This window comes from Protopterus annectens, chromosome 11.part0, assembly GCF_019279795.1.
Source record: "Protopterus annectens isolate FY-2018-M chromosome 11.part0, PAN1.0, whole genome shotgun sequence".
Lineage (NCBI taxonomy): Eukaryota > Metazoa > Chordata > Ceratodontiformes > Protopteridae > Protopterus > Protopterus annectens.
In genome coordinates this window covers 911,062,691-911,080,351 of record NC_056745.1, presented here as the reverse complement: position 1 = coordinate 911,080,351, position 17,661 = coordinate 911,062,691, and the positions used below count along the sequence as shown (strand labels likewise).

At 41.6% G+C, this 17,661-nt stretch overlaps 1 protein-coding gene across 2 annotated transcripts in view; it reads right to left on the bottom strand.

The window, feature by feature from the left end:
• The window catches only part of ECHDC3 (enoyl-CoA hydratase domain containing 3), a 351,543-nt gene that overhangs the window by 265,722 nt on the left and 68,160 nt on the right, over positions 1 to 17,661 (bottom strand). For both annotated transcript variants that reach the window (XM_044088305.1, XM_044088304.1), the window contains exon 2: positions 12,552 to 12,673. In XM_044088305.1, the coding sequence (XP_043944240.1) occupies positions 12,552 to 12,673 (122 nt within the window). The remainder of the gene's footprint in view (positions 1 to 12,551; positions 12,674 to 17,661) is intronic.

Sequence of the window (17,661 nt, the reverse complement as noted above, 5' to 3'; positions counted from 1 at the left end):
GCCATCAAAGGGAGTATTGGTGAAGAATGCTTGAAAGGGTTCCACAAGCTGACACAGCCACATCCAAGCATGTCTCCTGAGGGTGACACCTGTGCCACTGGCTCTGCTCGCTCCATTGACTGCATAGGAAATCAGCCTCATGGAGGAGTTGACTACAGAATTAAGAGTCGCCATCTGGGAAGCTACTTTGGCTTGTACTCCCTCAGATGTAGGATCTTGAAGGGCATCTCCAAGCTCATTCAGGAGATCCCTTTGAAGTTGAGTAAAATGATATAGATAGTTCAGGGACCTCATCGAGAAGGTCGCTGAAGCAAACATTTGCTTTCCATATCTGTCCATCGTCCGAGACTCTTTGTTAGGGGGATGAAGAGGTTTCTGCCAACTCTTTCTTGGTGGCTGCTGCTACCACCATGAAATCATCGGACACACCTTTGGAAAGGAATTGCTTATCCTGGGGGGCTGTAATAAACTTGTCAGGTCTCCTCGGAGGTGGTTCCACAGTGTCTGGAGCTGACCAAGCCTTTTGAGCCACCACAGACATGAGTGGGTCGAAAGGAGGAGAAACCCAGGAGGTGGAAGGTCGGGAACCGAATGCGTCCAGGAGAACAGACTCATCCTCGGTAGGGGCTAGGGGAGTCCAGATCCACCTCTGCCTAAGCATTACAAGGATGTCCAAAAAGGAAACATCTTCAGAGGGGGACCCTTCCGATTCATCTAAGTCTGTATCTGAAGTGACAGACTCAGGGGAGTCAATGTGCTTCCTCTTGCACTTCTTCTTCTGAGGAGGCAATGCATGCAGAATAATGTTTAGGAGAAGGCGTTCGGTTTAAGGGAAGGTAGGAATTCAGCAATTTATATGATGTTGCACTGATGATAATTAAAAAAACAGAAAAGATGTGTGATATATAATGTATATAAATGGAAAAATGTTAATATGGTTTGTTTTCTTTTCTGTTAATGTAGGTTTGTCTATTTCTTAACTGATAAAAGACAAAAATGGGATCTGAAAGATTATAATGACCCCACACTTCTGAAGGCATACTATACACACACATTATTTTTTTCATTTCAAGATCCATCCCCAGCCAAGGTCCACAGGGCACTAGAAGATATTTCAGAAGCTAACTTTAATAGGAGTTATCTTTTTGGAACCAATATTACAACTAACACAAGTACAAATAACAGATTCTACCTGCACAAAACGGACTCCAACTCCAGATAGGAAGGCACACAACATAGATAAAAAACACCACAGATAGGGTTTATTTTTATCCATGATGTGTGCCTTCCTATCTGGAGTTAGAGTCTGTTTTGTGCAGGTGGAATTTGTTACTTGTACTTTTGGCAGTTTTGGTCTTTGGCTTTCCACAGTCTTCCTCAGTTTTTCTTTATGGTTTATTCTGACTAGCACACCAATATTCAGTACTCTCAGTAATCTCCAAGAAGTAAAAGCACAGACATTTGTGAGTTATTTTATTAAATATCACAAGCAGTTTAAGATCTGTGAAATCATTTCTTCGTTCTTCAGGTTAAACTCTCACAGAATCAAACTGAAACACAAGCCAGAAAATGAACAATCTAAAACAAAAATTCAAGTGTGGCTAGTTTTCACTTGTAATAAGCCAAATAAGAGAAATAAAATTCAGTAGTACTTCATGAAAGAAAATATATTTTGTAAAAATATGTTAATCTGACCACAAATTTCCCTCCCACTCTACTTTACCTAGAACTTTTAAATAAGCACAAAACTATCTTTTTGAGGAAGTGCTCCCCTTAAAAAGTGATTTATCTTTCAATTACATTCAGTAGACCCATATTAAGTACTCACAATTAATTGCAAGTGTAAGCAAATTTTCTTTAGATAACATTTATAGCATAATTGCCCCATCCCCACTACTGTAACTAAGCTGGATATCTATTTGTGAGTACTCAGGTTTCACTGTTTTTCACTGATTTTAGATCTATGTATGCACCTTATACTCTCACTTAATAATAATTAGTTGTTATCTGTGCAATTAATAGCAGCAGCCCCCCCAAAAAGGAACGAAAAAAGCAATACCTATCACAACGGGTCCCAGTCTGCTTTAACCTCTTCCTTAACGAACCTGCTAGTACTCAATTTTCTGAGGCAGTGTAGCAACTGCCTGATGTTTACTGACAACACTCTTATCACACATACTGATTCTATCTGTGAGAGATGCACCTATTTACCTAAACTGGAGCCTAATCTCTCCATCCAACCCACTGTCAATAAACAGTACCTCAACCACACTTGCACTGTATTACCACATTTCTAAAACATTACTTCCACATATGCTGAGGTAGTAAAGAAATCCTAATCTAAGCCTCCTAGAACTCAGAGTTTACCTCAGCCATCTAGTACAAACACTAGTGCTATACTCATACCTTCTCTTATACAAGCCTGTATCCTTAAGATCCCATACACCTGAAGCACACCCCAGACAGGTCTTAATTTCTGGTGACTCCACTGTAAGACATACAGACACAACACCCACCAGGTTAGCTAAGGACAGGGTGAATGTTAGTTACCTCTCTGTCACAAGGATTAGGAGTGTTGTTGGGCTCTTCGATCCCTGCACTGACCAAGATAAAGTTAAGACCTTGTAGTTGGGGGTGAATGATCTTAGGCACTGCACCACTTGGAAAATGCACTGAACAGCATTTTACCATCACAAAGAATGTTGTTCAACTTCAAGGATAAAATCATTGACTTCAATAACTGGCTAGTAAATTGGTGTCATTCTAGAAGGATTCAGTGCATATCTGCATGGGATGAAAGTGAAATGAGTAACAGACTCATCTGCTTTCCCATGGACAGCCTGCACTTACTTCTCATTGGATTTCACACATTGGCTAAAAGCTGTGCTCTTCCCATAGTGCCAGTTTTAGGAAGTGTTTACCTGATGGACATCCCAACATTGCAAACCCAATCCGGATAACATCAAGGTAGTACTGCTGAAAGCCAGAAGCCTAAACAACAATTTCTAAACTTGAAGCCTTCCTTAACAACAGGGACATCAGCATTTCTGTAATTACATAAACCTGGTTCCAATGTAGTGACAGCAGTCCCTGCATTTCAGGTTACACTGGCTATCATATAGTCAAATCCACTGGCAACTTGGGGGGAGGTATCTGTATTTATTCATAATGCCATAATTTCTCACCAGATTTCCCATGATACACATCTGAAATCGGGTGAATCCTAGTTACACTCAATAAAATTAATTTCCACAGTACAGCCAGTTACAGATCACCATATGTGATACCTTCTGAGCATGCAGAATAGTTTAACTAGTTAGTAAATTTAGTAGTCAAATCAAGTCCCTTTCTTATTGGGGACTTCAACTATCTACACAACCTTGCAAAAATTTCAAATATTCCCAGAGATTTCTAGACTTTGTAAATGCTAATGCATTTGACCAAATCGTCCACCTACCCACCAGAGGTGTTAATAGTTTTGATCATGTCCTAACAAAATTTCTGCAATTTGCTTGTTACCCCATCCAGAGCCAAGTCTGACTATCTTGTTGTGATCTTTTCTATGTAAACCTGTTTTGTTGCCCCCTAGAAGGCTCAAGCCACAAGGCTCTGCCCTAGTTCCCCCTCCACTTTGGTATTTGTGTGTGTGTGTGTGTGTGTGTGTGTGTGTGTGTGTGTGTGTGTATATTATATATATATATATATATATATATATATATATATATATATATATATATATATATGGGTCTAGTCACATTGTCGAAACATGGTTCATCAGTGCATGTTATCGAAAATGCACTTTCACTAAAGAGAGAGTAGAAAATTAAAGAAAGCATGCAGTTTGCATGCACCGTTAGTTGTAAATCAACGTATAGTGTTGATTTACAACTACCGAAACTATCGCTGACATCGTGGTACAGTGGGGATAAGGGAATATTCCCTTTTCCCCAATGTAGTGTGATCTTGGAGTGAGAATAATAAAGTAGGGTGTGTGTGGGGGCACAGCCCCCCACATGGGAAGTGCAGGGGTGCTTGCCCTCCCCTGCATAACACTGATGTGATTTGTTTTGTTTTCTTTTTTATGTGATTTTTTTTTAGCGAAACTGCACTTTCGATAAAATGCACTTTTGCCAAAGTGTGTCTGTGGAAACACAGTTTGATGAAGTGTGTTTTCGATCAAATGACAGGGACCCATATATATATATATATATATATATATATATATATATATATATGGGTCTACTTGATATGGCCGAAATTTCAAAATGTCGACTTTCATATGGCTGAGACCATATGATCGACATTAGAAATCTCGACCATTCAAGTAAAACACAAAACACCAACACAAGCTTCGCCCCCCTGCACCCACACACCCCGTAACTTTAATATACCAACTCCGAGATCGCACTGCAGTGCGGAAGTGGAAATCTTTCCATTCCGCACTGTAGTGTGATGCCAGTTCCCTATGGTCGACATTTCAAATGTCAATCATATGGTCTCATCGTGTCTCATAGGTAGATAAGGGTATGTCCTGGTAATCAGAAGGGTCAGAGTTATCAGACTCCTAATCTGAAGAATCAGAAGGAAATTCAGTTCTTGGTCTTTTTGAGGGGGAAGGCTGACTTCCTCTAATTAAAGTAATAAGGTCTTCTGCCATTCTAAGCATTTGTTTTTGTGGCATGTGGGCCGGAGAATGTGCTTTGGTCGTCGGTTTCCTAGGCGTAGTGCAAACTCTAGGCCTGAGAAATTATAGGTTCATAGGTTGGTACTACGCTATCGGCCCTAGGGCCTATAGAAGCCTAGCCATAACAATTCCCTGGCTATTTCTTCTCACACTATTTCACTGACGTGATCCCTGGGGTGAATTTCCTTTCTTCCATCCAATCATCAAGGTTCCTCATCAAGTTTCCTTTTGAAGAGGGCCAAAGAGGTGCTCTGCTTGACACATATGGGCAGTCTATTCCCGAGTCTGGGGAGTCTCTGGGTCAGGAACCTATCCCTCCAGCATGTTTTGTTTATTGTGATGACAAGGTTTAGATCCCTGGAGTGTGTGGCTCTGCGGGATTGGGATTTCTTTAAGTGTAGTATGTCCAACAGCTCTGGGTTTGACATGGCCGTGTATGTTAAGCAGAGATCGCCTCAGAGTAGACAATATGCGACAGAGTATAGCTGGAGTTTTTTGAGGCGGTCAGCATAGGACATCTGCTTTAGGCCTGTGATTCTTTTAGTGAGGTATTTCTGCGGCCTTTCCAGTTGTTGCAGACGTCTTGAGAGGTACATACCAAATGAGGCATTGTAGTCTATAGTGGGTCTAATGAGGGATGAGTACAGTGGGACAATGACCTCCTTTTTTCTGGATGAAAAGCCCTTAGTGATGAGGTGTGCCACATAGAATGATTTCCTGACTGTTGTGGCGATGTGGTTATTGAAGGTGAGACCACTGTCCACCTGTGTCCCTAAGTCTCTTATCACACTTTTGGTGTTTAGTGTACTGCCACTTATGTGGTAATTCATGGATACATGTTTTTTTCCAAAGGGGATAACTATACATTTCTAGGCATTGAGCTTGAGCCCATGGCTCTGGCACCAAGCATCTGTTTCTGTAAGGCCCTTTTGTAGAGTATCAAGATCATTTGGGGATTCAATAATGGCTCCCAGTTTGCAGTCACCTGCGAACTTTGCTAGTCAGAGTCCCTTAGTGTCGGCCTGTACTTCAGAGATGTAGATGCCAAACAAGAGACGTCCCAGGACTGAACCCTGAGGTACTCCACTTGTCTGGAGCTGGATTTGGAGTCAGCTACTTTTACAGTGTGGGTTCTGTCAGTAAGCCAGTTGGCAACCCATCAAGTGACATAGGGATTAATGCCCAGCTTAGCAAGTTTATCTATGATTCCAGAGTGAGAGATGGAGTCAAAGGCCTTGGCGAGGTCCAAATAGGCTGTGGTGAGTGCCTTACCCTTGTCCACGGCTCTGGAGACTGATTCAAAGACGTCAATGAGGTTCAGGAGACAAGATCGGCCCTTCACGAACCCAAACTGGGTGGGGTCCAGTGTTTTAAGGTTGCCAATGTCTTTGTTTATAAGTTCCATGATAATACGTTCCATGGCCTTGCAGATCAGGCTCGTCAGACTGATGGGGCGGTAGTTCCCAGGATCCAAGGTGGTCGGTACTTTTGGTTTTAAACCAAGTCATCGGTTTAATATGAAAATCGGAAGGCCTGAATACACCCTCAGAAGCCAGTGCCTGCACAGCGGCTCCAGACCCATCCAAGGTAGAGACATCTGCAGGTTCCATAGTCGAAGAAGCACCTCACGGCATACCGGACTCTGAATGGTCTCAGTAGAGGCCTGCGAATCTATAGAAGCAGGTATCAGGGGCTGCGAAAGCACCTCACTGAGTATCGGCGGACTGGCAACTAGCTTAACGGTAGCGTCATCAGCAGTTTTGGACCTATGCGGTCTGTCTCTGTCTTTATCCTTACGTTTTTTCAGAAGATCGGTAGTTGGATGGCTTATCGAAGCCATTTCGGAAAACGGAGATCGAGAGCGAAAGAATTTAGCGACAAAAATAGCCCGACAACAAATAGTTCAGGCATTGAACCAACACCGAGGGATGTCGTGGTCTGGGCCTACACAGGTGACGCAGTAAGAATGAAAATCTCTGTGAGGTATTTGCTTTCCACAGGCAAGACAATTATTAATTTTTTCTGACATTAGTTAGAACAAGAAAAAAAGATCCCCAACGGGGTACTTATCTTTTAGAAGACTTCAGGACTGAAACTCGAAAAGCGAAAATTTCAGAAGGTGGCCGACCGGCACTTGTGAACTGCTTCTAATTCAGGCACCGCACGGCAAGAAAGACTGATGTAATGGCGTCGGCTGCATGTTTTATACCCCTGACGACCTGATGTTATGGAAGAAGTGACAGCATCCAACGCAGAAATCCCAAGACTCTGGTATTCAGGCCGACTGAGGGCTACCTGCAGGCAGATAACCCAAATGTGATGACTGCAACAGTGAAACACGAAGAACATCTGCAACTTACAAAACTGGATTACGTTCATCATTCCCACCAATGCAGTAGTCTATAGGCTATATGTGTTGATTACTAAAGCCTATCTAACCTCGGAGGATAAAGAATATGGATCCAGGAGCTCATGAAGAATGGTCCTTGCAAAGTCAAAGATGGACCTAGGCAAAAGAATCAAGACTGCAGTTACTTGTACAGCTACACACGTATGATCATGTAGCTGACTCTAGAGTCCATCCTTTTCCAATATGCCATCAAAGAAGACAAGTCCTTCGTAGAATATGCCTTAATATTGCTTAGAACTAGTTTATCATGGTGAGTATAACAGCAAAAGCAGAGGACAGCCAAATGGAAATCATCTATCCATTTAGCACAGATTGTCCATTCTTATTCCGAACATAAACAAATAGCGGATTTGCTTTTCTAAAGGAACTATTTCTATCAAGATAGCACACAAGCTGCCTATGAATGTCCACAGTATGTGGACTCTCTTTTCATGGTTGTGAGGGTTAGGATAGAACACTAGGAGATTTATGGCCTGGTTCAAAGGAACTCTGAAACAACCCTGGGTATGAATGAGCGATTTATTCTAACTTAAACTCTGTCCCAAAAGTAGACCATATAGAGGTTACTCAGTAAAACAACATACAACTCAGATACTTATCCTGCACAAGTCAAAGCAAAGAGATTAACAGATTTCTATGTAATCATCCTTACATCTGCCTGATTTGCAGGTTCATATGGAGATGTGATTAACTTTTACAGCAGAAAGTTAAAATCCAAGGAAAGAGCAACATGTCTGCAAAGTGATCACAAGTGAAACACTCCTATCAGAAACTATTTTACAAAGAAAACTTTGAAGGAAGAGAAGGATCCATGGGCAGACATACTAAGGCGGTAGTAAGATGTTCCTTGACAAAATCAGAAGCTAGTAACTCACAAAATATTTGAGCACCAATGGTACATTCCCAAGATAAGGCCCTGGTTATTGGGTAGGCACCAACTAGAAAATTCTTCCACATGTCAAGATAAGATTTTCTAATACCAGGATTTCTTGCCTCCTTTAGTACCTGCTGTGTGTGTTCTAAAAAGAGGTGCCTAGAAGGTTTCAGAACCCAGGCAAAGATATTTTAGATTGGGGTGCATCAAACTCCCTGTCTGGTGTAAGTAGATCCAGATAGTGAGGAAGCCTGTGTTAATTGCCCTGGGCCACTTCCACAAAAATGGGAACTAATATTGTCCTAGGCCAAAAGGGGGTCACCACAAATATTTTTGAAGAGTCATTCTGAATCTTCAGAATTACCTTGGATATCATTGGAAAAGGTGGAAATGCATAAAGAAACATTCCCCTGCAAGGGAATTAAAAAAAAAAAAAACATTTGCTAAGTTGTCTGTTCTTTAAGAAGGCAAACAGATCTGTCTGAGAACTAGATCAACACCTGGGAAGAACCCCCATGCAAAATGCATACATGAGGATATGTTCGGGTCCTGCTCAGTTTGCCTGTCACCATGTTTTGCTCTGATGGAATGCAGAATGCTTGGATGGTTATAGAATGCTGAAGAGCTAAATTCCAAGTGAACACAGGTAGCCTTGTAAACATCAGGATAGGTCTAGGGAGCCATACATGACAGAGATTAAAAGGCATGGATGACAGCCCACCTCTTTCAAAATTACAAGCTTTGTTATGTCTGAAGAATTCCATAGACCTTGTACCTTTACCCTCTTAGGAACTGCCCCCCAAGGAAATTCTGAGGCACTGCTAGTTAGATTGACTTGGAGGTTGAGAAGAAACTGGGGGACAAGTAAATGCCTGTCCTTGTAGTTTCTGTTAGTACAGTTCCATTAATGCAAAGCCCAATATAGTTATCTGAAAATCTAAAGGATGCAAGTGCTAGGTCCATGTGTTTTTTAGATACCATAGAAGCTTTCTCATGTAGAACCTGGCGAGAGGAATTCATTAACCCCCGAATCATGACATACACTCTGGCTGAAGTCCAAGAATGGACTGAGAAGCTAAGGAAGGTGTTCAGATAAAACTCTACCTTTTTACTGTGGAATGCCTATAAAACATTCTAGAAGTACAATCCTGTGTAAAGTGGTCAGAGAGGATTTCTTAATATTTATCTGCATATTCAAATGGGTTAGGATTTCTTAATGTTTATCTGTAATTTCAGATTGGTCAGAGTTGAAATCCATGTAAAGGACTTGACATTGAAGACTCTGCAAAAAAAGCAAGGCACACAAATAAGGAAGAAAAACAAGTGTCATTCAGTCTCTTATTTCTGTAAACTAAAACTGGAGCTAGACACTTTGTAAACCAGCTTGAAGCAGCAGATAATCCAAAGGTTAATGCAAAGATCTAATAATGTAACCCAAACCCAGAAATTCAGAGATCTTTTACGTCCCATGTTACAGTAACGCATCCCTGAGGCATAAGACTGTGATGGATCGACATCTTTAATACTGGGACTTCCCCACACTGAAATAGGAAGGAAATATTTAAAACTGGCTTCCAATAAGGCTCTTTCTTTGGCACCAGAAGCATTTTGGAATATATACCTTTGTCCAACGAATAAACGACACTGGTTTGATGACTCACAGGGTGAGCAAAGCTGAAGAACCTAAGGAAAAAATTCTGTTCGATTCTGAGGGTGGAGATGAACCCCCTTTAAAGGATGTTTTTATACCCAGTGCCAAATGTATCCCTCCTGAACCATCTTCAACTCCCAATGAGTTGCCATAATCTGTTGCCAAAGGAAAATGAACACACGTTTTTTGGGACAGGCTTTAAGAGATTGAGGCAAAAAGGAGGGGGAAAGAAGAATGGTAGCACAGCCATCCCGAAGTTGTATACTGTCCCTTTATTGAAAAGGAAACTCTTTGGAAGTGTTCCCCTCCTGCCATCTTTATTTTTCTTAGGTGTGACAGAGGATGTGAGACATTTGAAAAGGGAGGCAAAAAAAATCTTGGAAACTCCCTAAATTGATTTGCCTCTTTCGTCAAATTGTTTGTGGACTTGAGTAGCAGATAGGCCACATAAAACTTTTACCTCTAAAACTGAAGTCAAAAATTCAGACTTTCTTTCAAAAGAAAACTTCTGAATTTGTAGGAGGTATACCTTCTCAACCAACATCAATATACCTTTAAGGCATGTTTAGATACTAGAGACATGTGAAAAACACTAAGATTAAGATAGGCATAAGCTTTCACATATTTAATGACAGTTAAGAATTCTATGTGCCCAGGCGGAAGAATAATGTTCCAAAACCTTCCTCTCTATATCCATAGGGGAAAGGAACTAAGGAGAGAAAATAACTGTTTTGTTATATTTTACGAAGTTTCTTAAATTATCTGCTTTTATGAGAAGTGAAGATTGTGAATCAGACTGGTTACAGGCAGCATAATATACCTCCTCCAAGGCTTGCACTAGAGGAGGAAAAGGTGTGGAATAAGGCAAACCTACTTACAACATATTATAAAATCTCCTCAAAACAGTGGGAGATACATTTTTTCCGTAAAATACCTCATTCACCCTGGCAACGATTTGAGAAAAGAAATTACCTCCAAGGGAAGTTGTGAGTACTGGGCTTGAGAATCTGTAGGAGACAAAGCCTTGTCTCTGTCTATATCAGATTCATCTGACCTGTCTTCCTCAGGAATATTTCAATTGACCTACTAAACAGGTACTGAAGGCTGTATACCAGAATGGACTGTCTGTGACAATTTCTTAGGTAAGGAAAGAAAATCAACTCTATTTATAGATACCATGTCCTCAGGTGAACAATGTTTAACCTTTTATTTTTGTCTTAACAGGTATCTTCTGTGACTGGCTAGGAGTGGAAATGTGTGCCCCTTCAAGAGGTCTCCTACCCCCGACACATTCTATCGCATCCCCCAGTGAAACTCTATATCTCAGTAAAGATGGCTCTACCATGGGTGGTTCAGAGAATGGAACAGCCAAGAGGATGTGGCTGACCCATGGTTCATGGTGACTGAAAGGACTACACCACAGGAAGATGAAGAGGTAATGGAGTGATCTCAGGAACAACAAATGATGACTGCAGTTTGACCCACCATTGAGACAAAGGCTGAATTTGTGTAGTTGGCAAGGGTGACTGAGAGACAGGCTGAATTTATGTAGTTGGCAAGGGCTCTCAGGTAAGCTGTTTCTTTCCTTTCAGGAACTGCAGTAGTTGGACCAGCAGGAACAAGGTAAGCATCCATGCAAGTTGTCAAAACCCTACACAAGATGCACACTTACATTTACTCATAAAGTACCCCAAACACAGTAATCCACAAGCAGCACACAAAAATCCTGTCAGAAACCCCTTAGTAGTAAAATTTTCTGACAGAAATAAATGGCAGGTAAGTTGTCACAGCAGGATCACAAGCACTACATGCCCTGTCGTCATACCTGCCCAAATGAAACACTGCCCTCAACTAAACTTTTATTATAAACAAAATTAAGTTTGCATAAGCAGTAAATGTCTACATTAAATAAGCCCCCACACTTGCTGAAGCTAAAAACAGTGGTCCGAGATAGGAAACAGATGTTAGTTAAGAAATACTCGGTTTCTTAAAGCGACCATGACATGTATACAAATTAAATCATAGGAAGTTACCAGGCTATTGGATCTGAAGCCCTTATAAGCCTAGCCAAAAGTTTAGCCTATGTTTAGACAAATCAGCAATTAATGCCCCTGTCCAGCAGGGACATAGGTGGAATCCTAGGAGTATATTTTCTGTTTCCCATCCAGTTATCCAGGTTGCGCTTAAAAAGGGGTAAAGAGGTACTCACTTGATGTGAAGAGGGAGTCTATTCCATAGATGAGGGAGTCTCTGGGACACAAATCAGTCCCTCCAACAAGCCCTATTGATGTCTCACACCAGGTTGAGGCCATACGTGCAGGTTACTCGAGTGGAGCTTGATGTGAGAATATGCACCAGTCCCATCAAGGTGAGGTCCATGATCGCCTTGTATGCCAGACAGATGTCACCTCTAAACAAATGCATTTTTTTAAAGTAAACAAATACATTTTTTAAATATATAATAAACACATTAAAATATTTTCTGTCTGAAGGGTTCCACCAAAGGGGGCTTCTCTGCCAGAAAAGAGTTGAAAGGCAGGCTGCTGCTTTTGTGAAGCTTCTGAACTGCTTCTTCACAAGGCTGCAAGAAAATACTGAAGATTTTCCACTCTGACTCCTGATTTTCTCATCACGGGGCTGTCCAATCACCAGTCAGAGTGGAAGTGTGAGAGGGAGCCACAGCTTTTGTAAGCTGGCCAGTTATTGTGTCGTGGGCAAGACTCAGCCCATATAACCTTAAAGGTAGCTGAAGCAGAAGGAATGGTGAATATCTGACTACAATACAAAAAAGCTCATAAAAGCTACACAGACATCTGTACACAGCAGATTTAAATTTACATTCTACAGGAAACAGCTAAAAAAAGTTTTTAATAAACCTCTTACAGTCTATAACAAAATGTCAAATACAAAAGAAAATCAGAAAAAAATATACCAGAGATAATGATAACCCTGAGATCTTCGCTTTCTACTTCATGCAAAATATCATCCCGTAGAGACTGCAGCATAGGTAGTGATAGAGCGTTTCTCTTCTTTGGATTGTTGAGGATGATATTCCTGTAAAATGTCAAAATGAAAATATGAGAAACCTCTAATTACATAATTTCAACTTCACAACGTGTCCATTTCAGACATGAATTAAGATGGAAATGATTCTAACCTTAGGTAAAAAAAATACCTTTCTGGTATTATAATTCATTGGTACTTGTGTATTAATGCAACCAAGACTTTAGTCAATTTAACTTTTCTAGAAATGGCAAAACGCACTGTCAGAACTTCATTAAACAGCCAGATATTAGTTTCACTTTACTTGGGGTTCAGTGACAAGAAGGGAAACTTGGGTAGTAAGCTCTCGAGCTCCTCCCTCTACCCATAATGCCCTACTCCATCCCTATTGCCTCAGATTTGAGTTTGCTGCTGTATTTCCCAATAGCTGAAAAGAAGCAGACATAGCCAGATAGAAAAGACAGGTCTCAAACCTGGAACTGTTGGTTCTAAACACAGTCCAATAGGTCCTTCCAGAAGAACAATGGATGGGGGATGCATGGGAGGGGACTGCAGGAAGAATGAAAATGGGCAACAAAGATGCCATGTTATGGTGAGTACACAACTTATACATTTGACGTCCTTTTCATTCTTCCTCACTTATGGAACAGATTCCCCAGCTACACTGACCTTGTGAGACCCTCATGGAAGGATATTCCAGAGTACTGCTGAAGCAAAGAAGGCTCTCTTTCTAAATATGATGTCCAATTTGTAATGTGAAACAAAGGTATGAGACTTGGACCATTTAGCTGCTGCACAAATGTCATCAATAGACGTTCTTGACCAAAAAGCAGATGAAGTAGCCATGGATGTAGTTGAACGAGCTCAGGGAGGTTTTGGTAATGTCATACCTTCTTGACAGTAAATCCATAAGATACAGTCTATAATCCATTTAAGCTAGGGTAACTTTAGAAACTGGTTGGCCTAGGCAATTTGGAGAGAAAGATACAAAAAGCTGTCTGACTTTTAAACTGTTTTGTCCTGTGAAGGTAAAAACATAGTTGCCTGTGCACATCAAAGAGGTGTAGCATGTACTCTCTTTTATTGGAAAAATTTGGAAAGACAATTGGCAAGTGAACGGATACGTTGATGTTATTTTCAGAAGCCACTTTAGGTTAAAAAAAAAAAAAAAGGTTAGCCTGCAGGGAAAACCTATCTTTATGAAAAACAATATAAGGGGTTTTTGCTTTTTGTTTGTTTGTTTGTTTTATCACTACCAAGAAAACAGTCTTCCATGACAGAAATTTTAGATCAGATTTGTCTTACTGTTCAAAGGGTTTTTGTGTTAAACCTTCAAGTTCCACAGTAAGATCCCAAGGCAGTGAAGGATCCTTTATCGGAGGTCTCAGAAGAAAAATGCCTTTCATAAAAGCTTTTCACAGTGTAGAGGAAGCCAAGGAAAAATATTTATTCCCTGTGTGGAAATTTGAAATCGCTGCCAACTGAAGTTTAATTGTAGAGAAACTAGCCCCATGTTTGAAAAGAGTTGTCAAAAAATGAAGAACAGCAGAAATTGGTGAAGAAAAAGGGATCAATCTCGTTATCTGATGCCCAAATAGAGAACCTTTTACATTTACTTTTATAAACTTTTTTGGTAGAATCTTTTTGGGAAGCCAAAATAATGTCAAGACATGGGGAAGAGAACCTGGACTGTCTGTTACTGGAAGAGAAGAAATCATGTGGTCAGTCTGAAGGCCTGAATATTGGGGTGTTGAATCCCTGACGGGTGACAGAGGAGATCCTCAGTAGGCTCCAGCATCCATGGAGGGTAACAAAGATGAGACTGTAGAAAGGGGAACCATACTTGCGGAGGTCAGAAGGGGGCAATGAGGATTACTGAGCTCTTCAGCCTGCTTGCTTTCTGCAAAAATCTTGGAATCAGGGAAGAGGAGGATAAGCATAAAGGACACCCAAGGGCCAAGAGGGAAGAACAGCATCTCTCTGTGACTCCCCCTGAGGGGAGATCAGAACTAAATACTTGCTGTATTTGTTGTTGAGAGGGGAGGCAAACAGGTTACAACAAAGTTGGCCCCAGTGCCTGAAGATCATATCTGCTGCCAACTGATTGAGAGGCAACTTATGAGGCATCAGAAAAGATCTGCTTAGTTGTCCGCAAGCATGTTGGTTTTCCCAGGATGTGTGTCACAGTTAAAGTGATCTGATGAGATCACCTATTCCCAAACCCTCATGGCCTTTCTGCAAAGGGGGTAAGATTGAGCTTCTCCTTGTTTGATGTAACAGACTACAGACATGTTGTCTGTCTGAACTGCAATAGTGCCAAGAGAACAGTTTTTTGAAATGCCTGCAATGCTAAAAGAATTGCTCTTGTCTCTAGGACACTGATATGAAACTTGGTCGGTTTGGGGGCACCACATGCCTTGGAGAGTTCTTCCAAAGAAATGCCACCCCCCCTCCCGGATGAGAGGCATCTGTGGTCATTGTGGCTACCGGGTTTGGTAGAACAAAGGGTCTTCCCAGAAAAAAAGATCATCTGATTGTATCCACTAGTGAATGTGTTGCTTGCAAATCAAGGTGAGTTTTACTTGAACGGACAGGGGTTGATACTGAATGGACTACTATACAGCTAGAGTCCACTGGAGAACCCACATAAAGAACAGTACAAGAGGGAGTAGTATTATGGCAGCTGACATTGACTCAAGTGATTGAAGCACTAACCTTGCTGGAGGAGATAAATGAGAAAGGATAGCCTGTATCTGGTGTCTGATATAAATAATGTGGTGGGAGGTACAAATGCTATCTGTGTTGTTGTGTTCAAAACTGTCCTGATGAATTCCACGGTCTGAAATGGTGCAAGTTTTGATTTGGCAAGATTTACTGTAGTGCCTAAACTGTTGTAAATCTGAAGCAAATAGTCCTTGGTATGTTGCAGTTGATGCTTGGAGAGAGCGGTGAAGAGACAATTGTCTAGATATGGAAACACCTGGAATCCCTTCAGTCTCAAGTGAGCTGCGACTACTGCCATGCATTTGTTAAACACTCTGTGGACTGTGGTGAGTACAAAAGGCAGAGCTCTGAATTGGTAATGACTGCCTCCCAGCCGAAAGCAAAGATGTCTCCTGGATCATCTATTTTGATGTGATAGTAAGCATCCTGAAGCTCTACAGGGCACATCCAATCATCCTTGTGTGGAAAACGTAGGATGGATTGAACCAGAACCATTCAGAACTTTGCTTTCTTTACATACTGGTTCAATCTGCTTAGATCCAAAATGGGTACGAAGTCCCCTATTTTATTTGGCAATAAAAAGAAGCATGAATTTCTAAATCCTATCTGGTCAGGTGGGAGAGAAAGTCCATTAAAGTGTAAAAAACTTGATCCCCATGGCAGACAGGGTCTTTCCTTCTTGTTTGCTGTGGGTAAGCTTATCCTTCACTGATGGACCAAACAAGGAAGCGCCATCAAATGAGGCATTAACAAAGGACATCCTAAATGACTCTGCCAAGTCACATAGCTGCATCCAGGTGTCTCTCCTTATGGCAATAGCTGAAATGGCTGCTCATGAGGTACCTTCAGCTGTGTGAGAGATTAACCTCATCAAAGCATTTGAAATAGATAAAATAGTTGCCAGTTGAGAGGAAGTCCTTTTGAAATCCTCAGCAGACATGGACTCAGAGTATTTGATAGTTCTTTAGTCAAAGCTCTCAGAAGTCTAGTAAAGTGCACCAGGTAATTAAGCAACCTCAGAGCAAAAGCAGCTGAGATGAATACTTGCTTTCCAAAGCTGTCCAATGCTCTGGACTCCCTGTTAAGTGAATGGACGTAACTCTGTTCTGTTAGCTCTTTCTTAGTGACTGCTGCCACCACCATAGCATCAACTGGGACTCTTTTGCTCCAGTGGGGGTCTGTCTGCAGGTAGGGCCAAAAATGTGATAGAACACTTGGGGAATAGATCAACAGTATCCTTCTCTTTCCATGCCTGGCAGGAAACCAGAGCAATAAGTTCATCCACCGGTGGGGTTAACCAAGATGTAGATGGGCCAGAACCAAAAGCCTCCAAGAACACCAATTGTTCAGCAGAGGGAGTTTGGGACAACAAACCACCCTTCTGTTTCAGGATCTCTAGAATATCTGAAAACAAGATGGCATCCGGCAATCCCCTTCTTTCATTAAAATCGATGTCTTCTGTTACAGACTCCATGGGGGAGTCTACATGTCTCCTCTTACACATTCTCTTATGGGGCAACGACTCCTTGGGATGTTCTGCAGAGTTGTTTGAGAGAGAGGAAGTTCTTCTACTGAAACTGGCTGACTCACAGCTCAGAACCAATGAGAGAAAAGGGATACAATCCAAAGCATGAGAAAACAATTCTCTCTGGAGAGAGAAAGTCCTTTCCACCATCTCAAAGGCTGAGGGTCCAGGAGAAGCCCTGACCCACCTCCTCCGAGCTGAAGCTTCCAAAGAAGGTAGATCTAGCCACACCCAGATCTCAGCCTTGAGGGAAGAATGAGATCTGGAATGTCGATGGCAAGAGCTCCAAGGGGAAAGGATGTATCTGACAAAACTGGAGCTGAACCTACCCCCCTTGGATCAGACGCCGACACTTTGGCTCTGAGACACATTCTGAACCAAGGATATAGGAGCATAACCAATCAGGGAAACAGTCATAGTGGAGGTGGAAACTGTCAAGCTCTGAGCCTCTTGGGGATTTCAGATTTTGGGGCCCCAAAACCACTGGATGGAGCATAGAAAGAGAAATAACAGTCTTAGTTATGATGGGCATACTCACGGATTTTATAGGAGACAGAGTTTGTAAGACCTCCATCTGGATCTGAGCTCTGAGAAACTTTTGCATCATCCTATCCACATCTTCTTCTGACAAGCTTCTGGTGGACCTACAGGAAGTGGTAGATGGGGACCCGGAATACTTCTTAGGTGTTTGGAAATGCTGAGAAGACAAGGTGGGCAAGATTGGTTTCAGAACATATTTAGGCATTGCACTCCTAAAGGAAGTACCCGTTTTCAGATCCGAAGACTTAGG